At 27.4% G+C, this 15,361-nt stretch overlaps 1 protein-coding gene across 1 annotated transcript; it reads right to left on the bottom strand.

Moving 5' to 3' along the window:
• Nucleotides 1-217: 217 nt before the first annotated feature.
• LOC107622834 (putative cellulose synthase A catalytic subunit 5 [UDP-forming]) lies at nucleotides 218-15,144 on the bottom strand. Its single transcript, XM_016324877.3, has 13 exons — nucleotides 15,026-15,144; nucleotides 13,991-14,186; nucleotides 13,741-13,835; nucleotides 11,970-12,214; nucleotides 10,251-10,517; nucleotides 8,536-8,887; nucleotides 7,252-7,389; nucleotides 5,729-5,854; nucleotides 4,947-5,177; nucleotides 3,857-4,151; nucleotides 2,840-3,036; nucleotides 1,665-2,015; nucleotides 218-1,264 (listed from the first exon to the last, which is right to left on the bottom strand). The coding sequence occupies exons 1-13, from the start codon at nucleotides 15,104-15,106 to the stop codon at nucleotides 671-673; spliced, it is 3,168 nt and encodes a 1,055-aa protein (XP_016180363.1). The 5' UTR covers nucleotides 15,107-15,144; the 3' UTR covers nucleotides 218-670.
• Nucleotides 15,145-15,361: the final 217 nt, after the last annotated feature.

The following is a 15,361-nucleotide window of genomic DNA, read 5'->3' as shown; positions in this document are numbered from 1 at the left end:
TTTGTGACGAACTAGTTCTTGATTTGCCAAATTAAAAAAATAATGTAGACAACAAAAAAAAAAAGAATTTTAATTAAAATAGTCTCTCTAACTTTTATCCGATGATCAAATTAATCCATTAATTTAAAAAATAAACAACTTAGTACTTGAGTATTGACATGAATCAAATTAAATTAACTAATATATTAGGAAAGCTCAGTCAAACATGTACCAATTCTTTTATCTCAAAAAGTTATATCTCCATCAATTGACACAAATCTTGTCTAGTCTCATGATACATATATATTCAAGAGTCATTGTCATGTTTCTGAAAAATTCTCTAGAATAAGGTTAAGACTCCCTCAATTGGAATCGAATTTGAATAAATAAAGAACAAACAATAATATAATGTTACCTATGACATACAACACAAAACCAAACAATAACTCAATATTTTTTTTAGTCCTTATATACTATATCAGATTTTGTAATTAAGTTTCTGTTGTGATAAAAACATTGAAATTAACAGAATATTCCGTTAAACAAAACAAATCTGTCTAATACTTGGTTGAATATTCTATATAGTTTAACAGAATATTCTGTTAATTTCAACATTTTTGTCACGGTAAGACTTAGTTAAAAAAATATAAGAACCTAATTGAAAATTCGGTGAAATTATAGAGGCCTTCTGTTAACTGCAATCCAATCCACATTCCTCTAAAATTGGACCATTTGACTTGGGTAAGAATGGATCTATCTTCACCCACAGAACAGAGAAGAATGATGCAAGCAAGATTGACCATACAAGAACAATGGTGGGAGTTCTATTATTATTGTGCATCATACCTCTCAGCAATGGATACAAGTGGAGAATTACCCACAATGAAAACAAGAGCTTTCCAAATAGAAGACCCCAAGATTCAAAGCCATTGTTTATTGCATGTGAGACTCCAGCCACAATGGCAATTATGTTCAACATCAACAATGTTGTTGGAACAATGAGAAATGTTGTCCACTTTATTGCAAACAATTCAGAATGGTCATGATCGTTATCTTTTGTTATTGTCGTCGTCGTCAGAATCATGTTTGTGTTTACACCTACCAAGACTTTGAATAGGCCTATGAAGAGAGCAAATAAATGAGCTGAGATTCCTCCCATGACCCAAAATTGCTGGTTTCTCCACCATTCATGGATTGTAACTCTGCTCCATCTCATCTCTAGAATGCTTGTGGTGAAGATGCAGATGAAGAGGGATAGGAACCACATGCCAGTTATGCTGCTAAGCTACAAGTTATGTCAAAAAGAAATTTGGTAAGCATAGACATTTTGGAGCACAACAACAATATAGCATTGTAAAAATTCATGTGCAGTTGTTTTCATGTGAAGTTGATACTTGAGAATCGTTAGAAAATTTGACAAGTTTGACTAAATCAGGATTTTTTAGGGTTTTCTAGAGTTTTCTACGATTTTCTAGGGTTTTCTATAGTTTTTTAGGGTTTTCTTGTATTTCCTAGAATTTTCTATGGTTTTTTAGGATTTTCTAGGGTTTACTAAGGATTTCTAGGGTTATCTAGGATTTTCTAAGGTTTTCCTAGGGTTATCTAGGGTTTCCTAAGGTTTTCTCAATTATTAATTTCGCATGAAAATAGCGCATGTGAATCTTTACTGCAGAATAAACTTATACCTGAGGAATAATAAACTTGTCAGTTAGCAAGCAAACAGCAGGCAGAGTACAATATGCCAGCAAAGGAATTGATGTGAAAGGAGAGAGCATGGAATTGACATAAGAAATTCTCTCTAGCCACTTCAGTCCTCCACCATATCCATGCCAAAGAGGACAATGTTTGCTCATGAAAATTTCAATGGATCCAAGGGCACTTTCAAACACTTGTTGCATATAATTTGCAAGGTTTCTTGGACCAAATACTCTGAATGCAGCTCTCTCAGGAATACAGTATATAGATTTCCATCCATGGCAATGCATTTTAAACCCTGTCAATATATCTTCTGTAACTGATCCATAGATCCATCCAATCTGACCCATCATGTTCAAAATATTATATTATATTACATACCAAAAATATTTCTGTGAACAACACACACAAAAAATCCGACAAATGTTTACTCACATCTAGTTATCTTGACGTGAAGTTGTTAGTTGAGAAGGGTTAGATAATTTAATATATTTGACTAAATTGTTATTTAACGATTATCAATTAACAACTTCACATGAAGACAACTGTATGTGAGTTTCCATCGTATTCAACACAGTTATGTGTAATTTAATGTGAAAACTCAGGTCCAGATAGATGACAATTTAGTCAAACCTGTCAAATCATTTAACGACTCTCAACTATCAACTTCACATAAAGTTATCTGCACCTGAATTTTCACTGTACTTTAAATACAAAAATATTTGTTTTTCAAAAATTATTTTATAAACACGAAAAAACAGAGGTCAATTTTGTTTTTATTTTAGAATAATCAAATCTGTTAAACTTTTTTACCGCAGCATAATCAAACTTTTAATGAATGGTAAATATATATTCCTATACAAATACTAATTGACAACTGATTTTTGGTATCTATATATAAAAATATTATGTGTATATAAAAAATTAATCATTATATATATACACATGATTGATCTGTGCAATATGATAGTTATATTTACGTGTTAAAAATATTTTATATTTCGAATACAAAAATATATAGATATTTTCGTGTGAAAATATATAATAATTAAAAACTTTAGATAAATTGATATACTTGACTAACTTACTTAATATAACCATTATTCACATTTTAGCTATCATTTTTGAATTTATAACCAACTATATCCATAAATAATTTTGTTACCTCTTTCCCCCATTCTGTTTTCTCTTCATAGCCACAACTAATGACATGTATGGCTTCTGTGAGAAGAGAAGCGAGACTGCCATGTTTTACTGCCTCGCCATCACCCAATTGAGTTGATGCAATGAAAATTGGAGACTGTCCAAATTTTTTGGCCAACTTCTCTTCCGTTATTGGACCCGAAATTTCACCCTCAGTTCCTATATATACAATTAATATCTCACAAAGTAAGATTAATATTTAATCAGATGACAACAGTATAAAAAGTTCTATACAATCATTCTTATCTAATTAAATTTAAGTTTAATTAATATGTAAGTCCTATAATTTTATCAAATTTTCAATTAGATTCTTATTTTTTTTCTTTTTAATTAGATTCCTATACTATATTAGATTTTGTAAATAAGTTTTTACTGTGATAAAAATATTGAAATTAACAGAATATTCTGTTAAATTATATAGAATATTCAGTAAAGTGTTAGATATATTCAATAGGGACTTAATTACAAAATCTGATATGGTATATGAACTCAATCGAAAAGAAAAAAATATAAGGACCTAATTAAAAATTCAATGAAACTATAGGGATCGACAAAATAATTAAACCTTAAATTTATGTGTTTAGATGATATTTAAAGTAATAAGTTTGAGTTTAAAAATTAATTATTTTATTTTAATGTGACAATACATCATTAGTTATCCATGTAAAATTTTTTTACATTGATTGACATTGTTGATGTATAAAGTATTTCTATTTTTATGGTTATTCTCACATAATTATTAAATCTGTTATATATGCATGGCAGCTAATTATTTATTATTAGTTGGTTGAAGTTGTTAGCTAGAATTTACCCCTAATTAATCTAACTAACAACTTCAATCCGCCAATAATAAATAATCAGCTGTCATGCTTACATAACTGATATAATAATTCTGTAACAAACTAATACTTTATACACCAACAATAGTAGTGACAAAATTAAAACCAATAAAATGTTATACAAGTGTGAAATGACTTACGTGGAGTTACATGTTGAATAGAGTTGAGAGCACTCTCATGAATAGATGCTTCAGAATGTACTTTTCTATGGCTGCTCTCCATTATATCTAATCTGTGTTTGTTGCACCTCTTCTTCTTCTTTCCCATGCAACACCATCCGCAGCAGCAACAACACTTTGACCAGCAGTTGCATGTCCTTCTTGGACCCTTCTTTCTTCTTGGAGCATCATAACCATACAATGCTTGCCTTCTCAACACACATCCTACCCCAATGCATGTAGGCCCTTGAATACCATCCAAACCTTTCATCTTAACCTGCAAATTAAATAATTAAATTAAATTAAAGAGAGTTTGCTTCTTGTTATATACTCTTTAATTCAGAAAGCAGTGTTTGAAATTGCAGCATCATTCGTTGGATGAAATTAGATGTTTAAAGAGTTGAATCAGATATAATAAAATAATCAATTATACTTTTCCTAAAACAATTCCGCTACGTTACCAACAACATTTCTACCAACTTCTGCCAATTCTTGTTTATAACTGTATTTAATGGAAGTGTCTTTGTGGATGTGTCTAATAGAAGTGTCTTTGTAGATATATTTTCTGGATGTGTCTCTTTATACATGTGTTTAAAATATAATAATTAATTATTATTGGTAATAAATTGGCAGATAATATGTTGGTACCCTATACTTTTCCTAAAATAATATATTTCTATATAAAGTATATATTTTTTCATAAAAGAATTTTAAAAAATTAAACACTGCTAATTCAAGAATTCACTAGTAACTAATTTTTCATGCCGACTCGGCTCAGTTAAATGACCTGTTTTTTTTTGTTAATCCTATTGAATCGGCCTGTCTAATGCGATTAACCTTTAATGCAATAGTAGCCTTCAAAATCTAACTTTTCATTTTGTTGGCTAATTTCTTATTTAGCGACGGAATAGTATAGTTTTAGTGTCAGTAGCTACCAACTTTTTTATAACAACCAATTTTGTTGGTCGCTGTAAATCAGTAGCTATTTTAAAATTTGCAACACTACTAGAAACTGCAAACATAATTTAAAATTGGGAGATTAATTTCAAGAAAAGGATTAGATTGTAATTACATCAGTAAAAGCAGCTGTTTGGTTGTGATATGAGTCATCATCATGGATTGAGGCATTAGCATCATTATTAGTAAATCTGTGAGAGAATTGAACAAAGCAAACCCTTTGACCTAACAATGGATCCATCATGAAGCACATGGCTTCTCTTATAGCCTTGCTATTGTTAATGTAATTATCATAGTCCAAGTTCAGCACAAAAGGGGCATTGGAAAGCACTGCAGACACTCTCACCTGTTCAAATACACATATAATAATGATCATCATCATCATCGATTTAATTTCATTCTATGAACTAGTTCTTGACTACGAAGCACGGATACTTTGCTGAGTTATTGTGTCTGCGTGTCGGACACATTTCGAACATGACACTCACCGACACTTGTCCGGCACGCGTGTCTACTGTGTCCAACCGTGTCTTAATAAAAAATAAAAGATTTTTCTTCGGACACTCTTGAACACACCTACATATATACAATTATGTGTCCGCATGTCCAGTCTTACTCTTAACATATATTTTTAAAATAAATTTAGATATAGTATATATTATTATTTATTAAAACAAAAAATATTTTAAATACTTGATATAATTAAAATAAGACATTAAAAATAATTAAAAATTTTAATTTATATTTTATATATATGCGTATCCCCATGTCATGTAAGATCTTAAAATTTGCGTGTCGAAATATCCCATATTGTGTCCCGTGTCCGTGTCAGTATCCATGCATCATAGGTTTTTGGATCATAGGTTCTTGATAGATGTTTTAATTTTCAATACTTACCAGTGAATTAAGTGCACCAGCTTTTCTATGATGATTGAAAGTAGGTCGCTTTTCTCTTGAAACATATACCAAACGTGGTAGTTCATTACCATCCTTGTCATGTCCCCCGCTTTTTCCTAGAAAAACCTGTGCAAATACGACTCATTATTAGGTGTTTTGAAAGTAAAATAAAAGAATTTATTTTCTCTAATCGATTTATATCATCTATGCTAAAGTGATTTTAATTTGTTATAAAACTCATTAGTGACTTATTATTTAATTAAGGTTTAATTATTTTGTTGATCTCTATAATTTTAACAAATTTTTAATTGAGTTCTTATATTTTTTTTTCAACTGAATCTCTATACTATTTGTAATTTTATAGGATTAATAGTCAAATTAGTCCTTAAGACATTCTTTAAATTCGTCTCTAAAAGATTTTTATCAATTAAATTGGTTCTTTAAAGATTATCAAGTAATCATATCATATTTGTCATTCATTTACTAAATTAACAATTTCTGTCAACAATTGATGATGTGGAATGTTAATTGATAGCATATATGACACCTAACATATCTAATTGGACACTGATCAAATATATTTTGAAAATATATCAATTTAGTCGCTAGATTATATTGAGAATATGATTTATGTAATTGGGAAAAGGAACTAAATTAATAGATTTTTATAAACATATTTGGTCAATATTCAATTAAACATGTCAAGTATCATGTATGTTGTCAATTAATGTTTCACAACGTCATTCATTTACGAAAATTATTAATGGTGTGATTGAAGAAGGACAAATATAATTAATTTTTAATCTTTGATGGACCAATTTGATTGAAAAAATCTTCCAGGAACGAATTTAAAGAATACTTTATCTTTTAGGGACTAATTTGATTATTAATCTTAATTTTGTGATTAAGTCATTTTCATGTCAAAAGCGTTAAAATTAATAGAATATTTCTTCTAAAATACATGCGGTCAAAAGTCTAATTATATTTTTAATATGAATACCTTCAATTTACGAAAATAAATTTCAGTTAACTTTAATATTTTTTATACTAGAAAGGATCTAATTATAAAATTTAAAACCGTGTAAAGATCTAATAAATTAAAAAATATAGAGACAAACAGAATAATTAAACTTTTAATTAATATATCAATATAAAAACTATAATTTTGTACTGAAAATACTTAATAGTTTTTCTGCAAGTACGTATTCACAGGATATTGGATCGTGTATTATTACGTTATAAAAAATAACTAATTTTTTGTGATTACCTGTAGAAAAAGTATAGGATATCAATATATTATCTGTTAATTTATTATCAACAATAATTAATTATTATATTTTAAACATATATATAAAGAGACACATCTAGAAAATATATTTATAAAGACACTTCTATTAGACACAACTATAAAAAAGAAATTTTTATTAGACACATCCATAAAGACACTTTCATTAAACACAGTTATAAACAAGAATTGGTAGAAGTTAGTAGAAATGTTGTTAGTAACGTAACGAGATTGTTACCTGTATCATTCCGGGGTGATCACGAATAGTATTGCCAGGCCATGGGGTTCCATCTTGCATTGTCCAACCTTCTTCAGGAACCTTCCCAGCTTTTGCAACCAGACAATTCATTCGAACTCTAAACTCCTCGTATTCTCTCTGCATGTTATATATTAATTGGATAATGCTAGAGAGACAAATCTATTATATTATCTACTTATTAACAAGACATTTGTCTTAAACAAGTTTTAATCCTATTAAAATAGGTAATAAAGCTTTTGGTTTTGTTGTTTATAATTTTTATAATTGATGAACGGTAATTAATTCTTCACAAATTATGTTTTGTGACACATTAGTAATGATTTTTTGGACTATTTTTATCGTAGTTAATTGACAAAATTCTTATAGTAAATTATTACATGAAATACTAAGAATGTGATATGTTTTATCATATAAATATGTTAACATGTCACGTTTTCATTTAACATAAAAAATACTAAATATACATTAAGAATAAATTACTAAATTATTATAGTATTTATCTATAAATATTTATATTGTTTCATTCACTATGATTAATTTAATTATTGATTTTTTTTACTGTGTGTATGTAACATGATTATTTAATGTATTATATGATCATTAATGAATAAATTAATAACAATGACTAAAATCAAAATTTTAAATTTCTAGAATTCAGAAACTATTTTACAAAAATCAAAATCAAAATTATATATTTTCACCAGCACCATAAGCTTATATATAGGATAGTAAACTTTTTAAATGTTTAATTATTTTGTCAGTTCTTATAATTTTACTAAATTTTTAATTAGATCTTTATATATTTTTTTAATTGGGTCTCTATACTATATCAGATTTTGTAATTAAGTCTTTATTGTAATAAAAAATATTAGAATTAACAAAATATTCTGTTAAACTATACAGAATATTCAGTTAAGTGTTAGGTATATTCATTTTGTTTAACGAAATATTCCGTTAATTCCAACATTTTTGTCATGATAGGGACTTAATTACAAAATATGATAAGCATAGAAATTCAATCGAAAAGAAAAAAATCTAAAGACCCAATTAAAAATTCAATAAAATTATAGAGATTGACAGAATAATTAAACCATTTTTAAATATTTCTAAAATATCGATATTTTAGTAATTTTAATAGTTGATTTTAATTAATATATATATATATATATATATTTTCTACTATAGGAATCAATAGCTAAAACTACTAGAATACTGGTATTTTAAGAATAGCTTGAGAATTCTTCAAAAATGAAGAGATGTTACCTTCATTGCTCTTCTCTCTTTGACAAATGAAGGGTGCACCTTATCTTGAAGGTAATTAATTTTCTCAGCAAAATAGGATTCAGGTGCTCTAGGCTCAACATTGAACTTGTTACAAAAAGGAACCCATTTCTTTGCAAATTCAGAAGTTTCAGATAAGGCCTCAAATGTTAACATTGCTGCTCCATCATCAGACACATAACAAGAAACCTTATCAGCAGGGTAATCCACAGCCAGTACTGAAAGAACAGTGTTTGCTGTCACCAATGGTGCCTCCTTTTGTGGATCAACTGTTGAAACAAATATATCAATTGCTGAAAGCTCTGATTCTGAACCTTCTCCTTCCTTTTCAAACCTATATCAAAATTTTCATTTTTAATATATACTCATGTGAACATGCATATTTACCATGCATGCATGGTTTTAAATGTAACAATATTAACTAAAATGCAGTTACATAATATGATATATATTTGATTAAATTGCAATATGTATTTGTATGACTAAACATTTTAGTTGTTATCTTTTCTTAAAGATTATTCTAGGAATTTGTATGTGAAAAATATGGTAAAGAAATCATGAGTAACTAAATATGAACTATGATATAAATAAGGTGGAAACTCAGGCGCAGTCGACTTAATGTGAAGTTGATATCTGAGAGCCGTTATTGAGAGCCGTTAAATAATTTGACTGATTTGACTAAATTTTCATCTAACGGCTCTCAGATATCAACTTCACGTGAAGTCGACTTCACATGAGTTTTTACCTATAAATAATATTTTCGTGAGGAAAAAAGTATCTTGTCATATAACCTATAATGTATATAAATGATATTTGATAAAATGTTGAAAGTGTTTTGTTTTTGCCTAAATTTTAGAACATTTTGTCAAATATCATTCAATTTCATAAAATCCTAAGAATATTTTCTTTTCAAATATTATAATTTTAATATTAAAATCTTTTCTCTAGAATTATATTAATAATATATATAATACAAAAATAATGTTAATTCAATATATAAAGTGGGAGATTTTTTTTTTTTCCGTCTTTCTTCCTATAATGGATAGTGTATTTCTTTTTTACAAAGCAAACAACAACAAAAAAAAACTTGACTGAAATTTAGTACGATAAATGTTTATTTTTGAAATAATTTATTCAAAAATCGTTAAAAAAAATTTAATAAAATATATTAAAATATTTAAAAATTCTCACCCTATCATTTTCATATAACCGTTTATTTAATTAATTTTTTATCTTAATATATAATGAACGAGTGAATATCACGATTTAATTAGATTAATAAAAAATCAGTTTAAGTAAAAATTGATTGACATCAAATTGATAAAAAAAATTTAAAAAATTAGTCAAAGTATCAGTTAAAAAAATATATTTTTTATTCATAAATATATTATTTTATTACAATCGTTTTAATTTCGATTAAATTTTAGTAGAACCTTTGAATATTTTTATTTAAACCTCTGATTCTATAAATTCAAAAGTCGGTTCAGTTTTAGAACATTGTTACATATATATAATAGGGTGGAAACTCAGGTGCAGTCGACTTTACGTAAAGTTGATAGTTGAAAGCTGTTAGATAGTTTGACTGATTTGACTAAATTTTTATCTAACGACTCTCAACTATCAACTTCACGTGAAGTCGACTGCATCTGAGTTTACATCGTATAATAGAGTAGGAAATGAAATAAAAAGAGTCTTGCCTTAAGGAAAGACGATCCAAGTAGGTTTCCCTTTGGACAGGGAACCATTTAGGGAATTGGTGAAGAATCCAAGCAAGAGTGAACCAAACCTCACATATCACTGATACAAGCCACAAGGCATATGCGTTTTCAACTGGATGAGTTACTCGATAATGGAAGTAGAAAGCAACAACCACCACCCTTATTATTATCATCATTCTGTATGGGTTCATTTTACTCGATGGAATTCCCATCTTTCTTGATAATGGTTGTCTTGCTTCGTCCATTCTGATCAACAACAAACAATGAAAATGCTTAATAATTGTTAGAGATATATAAATTTGTTATTATAAAAATAAATACATTATTTGTACATTCAAATTAATTATTAAAATTAGTCACTATGTGTTTGTAATATATATCCAGTTTAATTCATTATACTAATAGTTTATTTTAGTGTATATCTATCATATATAATTGTATTTAAATTTAAATGTGTATACTTTTTATGATAGATATTATGTTGATACTAATATATTTTTTAAATTAGTATTTTTTCTGTTTTATTAATTAAAAATAATTTAAATATATAATTAATGAATGACTAACAATTATATTTTTAATTATATGAGTATAAGGGTATTTTAGTAATACTACTATTTGTATATCAAATATTTTTTTTACATTTGTTTTGTATTTGAATTTACGTTCCCCAACTTTTTATTTTTTTACTAAAAGAAAAAAAAATATTTTTTCTATTAATCGTTTCTGCAACGAGCAATAGAGAGAGAGAGACACTTTATACATACACGTTCCATGTATTTTGGTAACTAATAAATTCAACTAAGTTAATCCAATAATCTATTGGCAGTGTTGAAGAAGAAGGTGGAGTAGTAGTATAAAAAGAAGAAGAAAAAAATTTAGTTGAATTTAGTTACAAAATTAATTTGTTCACATAGTATTTTTTTAAGGTAAAAATCCAGGTGTAATTAATTTCATATAAAGTTCATAACTGAAAGTCGTTAAATAATTTAATAGGTTTGACTAAATTGTTATCTAACGACTTTCAAGTTTCAACTATCAACTTCACATGAAGTTAACTGCACCTGAATTTCTATTTTTTAATTATAAAATATTAATTAATTCAATATTTTCACCGCTAACCTATAGCTATTAAACCAAGAAGAGTGAGTAAGTGGCAACTAAGAGAAATAGTTTTGTATAAGAATATGATGAAAATTAATAAAGATACTTACATAAATTTATCTAAAATATAATGATGTTTGTAATCATTTCCTTAATTTACATATACTTAAATAATATAATGAAAATTTTGAGAAAAGGACAAATATGTCCTTAACCTTTTGATCCGCAGACATTTAAGTCCTCGAAGATTTGAAAATACATTTAAATCCTTGACCTTTTCAAAACCTGGACATATCGATCCCTCATGTTCACTTGGGTCTGTCGGACTTATCGAAAAAATCAAACGTGACTTCTGTTGTACTGACCTGGTTGATACGAACGCATACGTGAGAGAGTTTTTAAAATTGGACAAATTAGACCCAGGGATCGATATGTCCAGATTTTAAAGAGGTCAAGGACTTAAATGTATTTTTAAATCTTTAGGGACTTAAATGTCCGCGGACAAAAAAGTTAAGGATCGATTTGTCCTTTTCTCAAAATTTTTTTACTTAAAGTAAAAGAAGTTGGAACAGAGAGTGAAAAGAAACTACATACAGAGGGAATTGAGTGTCATCATCTGGTGAAGCATGATTTTGGTGATGATGATGAGACTCTTCAAGTCTCTGTTGCCTTTGCTTCCACAATTCCATTCTTTCTTTCCATGCAACACTTCCATAGCCATAAGCTGCAAGGTCCTTCGAAGGATCCATGGCCCGGGATTGCAATCCAATCATCTCTTTACTCATCATGTATGATGGAACTAAGGCACTATGATGATGTTCTTGAGATGTTTCATCATCCTGTCCAAAATCAATTACATGCATGCTAAGTTTTTAGAAATGTTTGAATTATAGTTCAGAAAATAATATTTATATCTATATATATTCCATGATTTGACTAAGTACTATTTCAATGGAAACAATACTTTACTTCCATATATACTTGTTTGAATTATAGTTCAGAAAATAAATAAATAATTAAAGAAAAGAGAGGGGGGGGGGGGGATTGATTAAGGTTCTTAATCTATTATATTTTATGAATTTAAGCAATCCTAAAAGTTACATGAAAAGTGGCCAACTTTTGATATTACTTGATATAATAATCTTTTGCAAAACTTTAGACTCTTTAGCATTAAGTAATGGCTTAAATGTACTTCTTAAACAAAGGGAGTATTGGAACAAATAAAATGATAATACATACTAGCAGAGAAGAATAAAATAGATTTTTTCAATGTTTATTCTTTAAATCTAATCTTGTACGGTATAAAATTTTTTCTCACCTGTTATAACAAAATAGTATTTTTATGACGGTCTTTTTACTATTTAATTACTATTTTAACTGTTGCTAAATTTTTTTACAATGGTTAGCGACGATTTTGAACCTACGTTAATAAGAGCGTCGCTAAATTGTTTGTAACCATTTTTAAAGTATAAAATCGTTACAAATTTATAACACTTATTAAGGTATTTTTTATGCTATATTTAGTGACGATTCGATCACCAAATTATTAAATCATGTGATAATTTTTCTTATATTTTCATGACTGATTTTAACTATCACAATATATTTAGAGATAGTTTTAAATCGTCACTAAATTATTTTTGTCATAATTTTTTATATTTAATGACAGTTTAATCTGTCACAATATATTTAGCAACCGTTTGAGCATTCATATATACTCTAATATACTCAAAAAATAATGAAAAACTCATAATAAGTACATTAAATTACTTCCTTCTTTTTGATTGTTTATATCAAAATTTGTAAAACAACAAAATAAACTAGCATGAGACAAGAAAAACTTAATAAAACAGAATAAAAATATCTATAATTAGAGTTTAATTTTAATGCACTCACATTGTAAAGTATTTTTACACAGTCATATAATTATATTTGTTCTTTTGGATGGTTATTTACGCAATTAATATAAAAAGTAGTTATTTTTACTGATGTAACATTACGTAATTAGATGCATGTGTAAAACTACTTTACACTATCATTGCATCAAAATTAAATTCCTATAATTAATACACAAAAGAGTCCTACTTAAATATACATTTTTTAGTCCTACTCAATTTTTATATAACATGGTATAAAATATAAAAAAAAAATCCAGAATTATGGAACAAGAGCTAGAAGAAACTATTGATAAAAAAATAAAAAATACTATCTATACACCAAATATTTTTGATAGTCATATAAAAATATAGTTATTACTAATTAATGATGTATTTTATTTTTTAATTAAAAAAAAAACAAAAAAAAAGTTTGGTTGTTAAGAAAATACTAATATAGTAGGTCGAAATTGAAAAAAAAAATTATTTACCTCGAGAGGCATAGTGACATGCATCTCTTGTTCAAATTCGTTCTCCAAGTCATCAATGTCATCCTCTTCTTCGTCACCCTCAACTCTCGCACATCCTACATTATAACATATAAAGATAATAATTAAGACGTAAACATATATTATGTTAAACAATTCAAATTGTTTAACGATTTTTAATTATCATATTCACCTAAAAACATCTTTATAAAAATCAACACTAAAATTGATTTATACATACATACATACATACCCTTGAGACGCTTATATCTGGTTTTGCATTGTGGGCAGACTTGGCTTCCTTCCCTGCGTTCATAGTGATAACAGTTTCTGCAAACGGGAAAGGCACACTCGTTGCAAGCCACAAAGAGATCACCATCTTCAGTAACTCCTATTTCTTCTCCACATAGCTGGCACACTTCACCGCACAACCCTTCCCACTCATCCCTCTATAATTAAGAGGTCAATACGTATTATATTAAGTAGTTTAGTCAAAGGTGTAAATTTAGGTGCAGTCGACTTCACGTGAAGTTGATAACTGAGAGTTATTAGATGCTTTGACTGATTTGACTAAATTTTCATCTAACGGCTCTCACCTATCAACTTTACGTGAAGTCGACTGCACCTAAGTTTTTACCTTAGTCAAATATGTCTATCTATCTAATAATTTTTTGACATCAATTATTTTTTTTGGTGAGAATTTATTTATTTTTATAAAAATTAATAGTTAAAATCTGTTATACCACAATTTAGTTGAATTTGCATGTCACAATTATTAGGAAGACAAAAAAAAAAAAAAAACCAAACAGTCTGAACTTTTTTATTTAACATTTTTTTGTTGTCCTGGAAGATTAAATAAAATAAAAAATAATAAATTTTAGTAATTTTTTACTAATATTTTTTAATTACTAAATATTTTCACATAATAACATATTTATGTCATAGTTATATCTCCTATTAATAATGCTATAACACTGTCACATTATAGTATCAGAAATGTTTTTTTTTTTTTTTACTTTTTATTCTAAAATTCTAGAAAGTAGAAAGAACAGAAATAAAATGCTAAGACAAAAAAATTCGTATTTTTACTTACAGAAATTTTTTATTTTTTATTCTAAAAATCTAGAAAATAGAAGCAATAGAAATAGAATGCTAAGACAAAATAAAATTCATATTTTTTACTTCTGGTGCTCTCTCACATGATGAATAGCATCAGTGAATACTGAAAATAAATAATTAAACTAAGTAAGAGAGTTTATACTAATTAATGTTACTTGTTATTACTTACAAGAAAATCACCATCTTGACGTATGATAATGAATTCATTGCTGTTGTGCGAACCTGCAACTAAGCCCAAGTTTCTTCCCATTTTTGCTCCTTACTTCATCTATATCATGTCATGCACACAATCTTAATAAGAATATTTATAAATTCTTTGCCTTTCAACTCAAGGAAGATATATGTGTACTTTACTTGTGCAAGAGAAAAGCACCATTATTATTCTCCTTTTTTGAGCCTCAAAGTGAAAATATAACAAAATAAAGCTATTAAGCTAATTATTATTATTCCACTCATTATATATATTCTTTTCTTCTCCCTTTATATGTATATATTTTTTTGCTCA

Source organism: Arachis ipaensis, chromosome B10, assembly GCF_059453495.1.
Source record: "Arachis ipaensis isolate K30076 ecotype BB chromosome B10, ASM5945349v1, whole genome shotgun sequence".
Lineage (NCBI taxonomy): Eukaryota > Viridiplantae > Streptophyta > Magnoliopsida > Fabales > Fabaceae > Arachis > Arachis ipaensis.
This window is presented reverse-complemented; position numbering and strand designations above follow the sequence as displayed.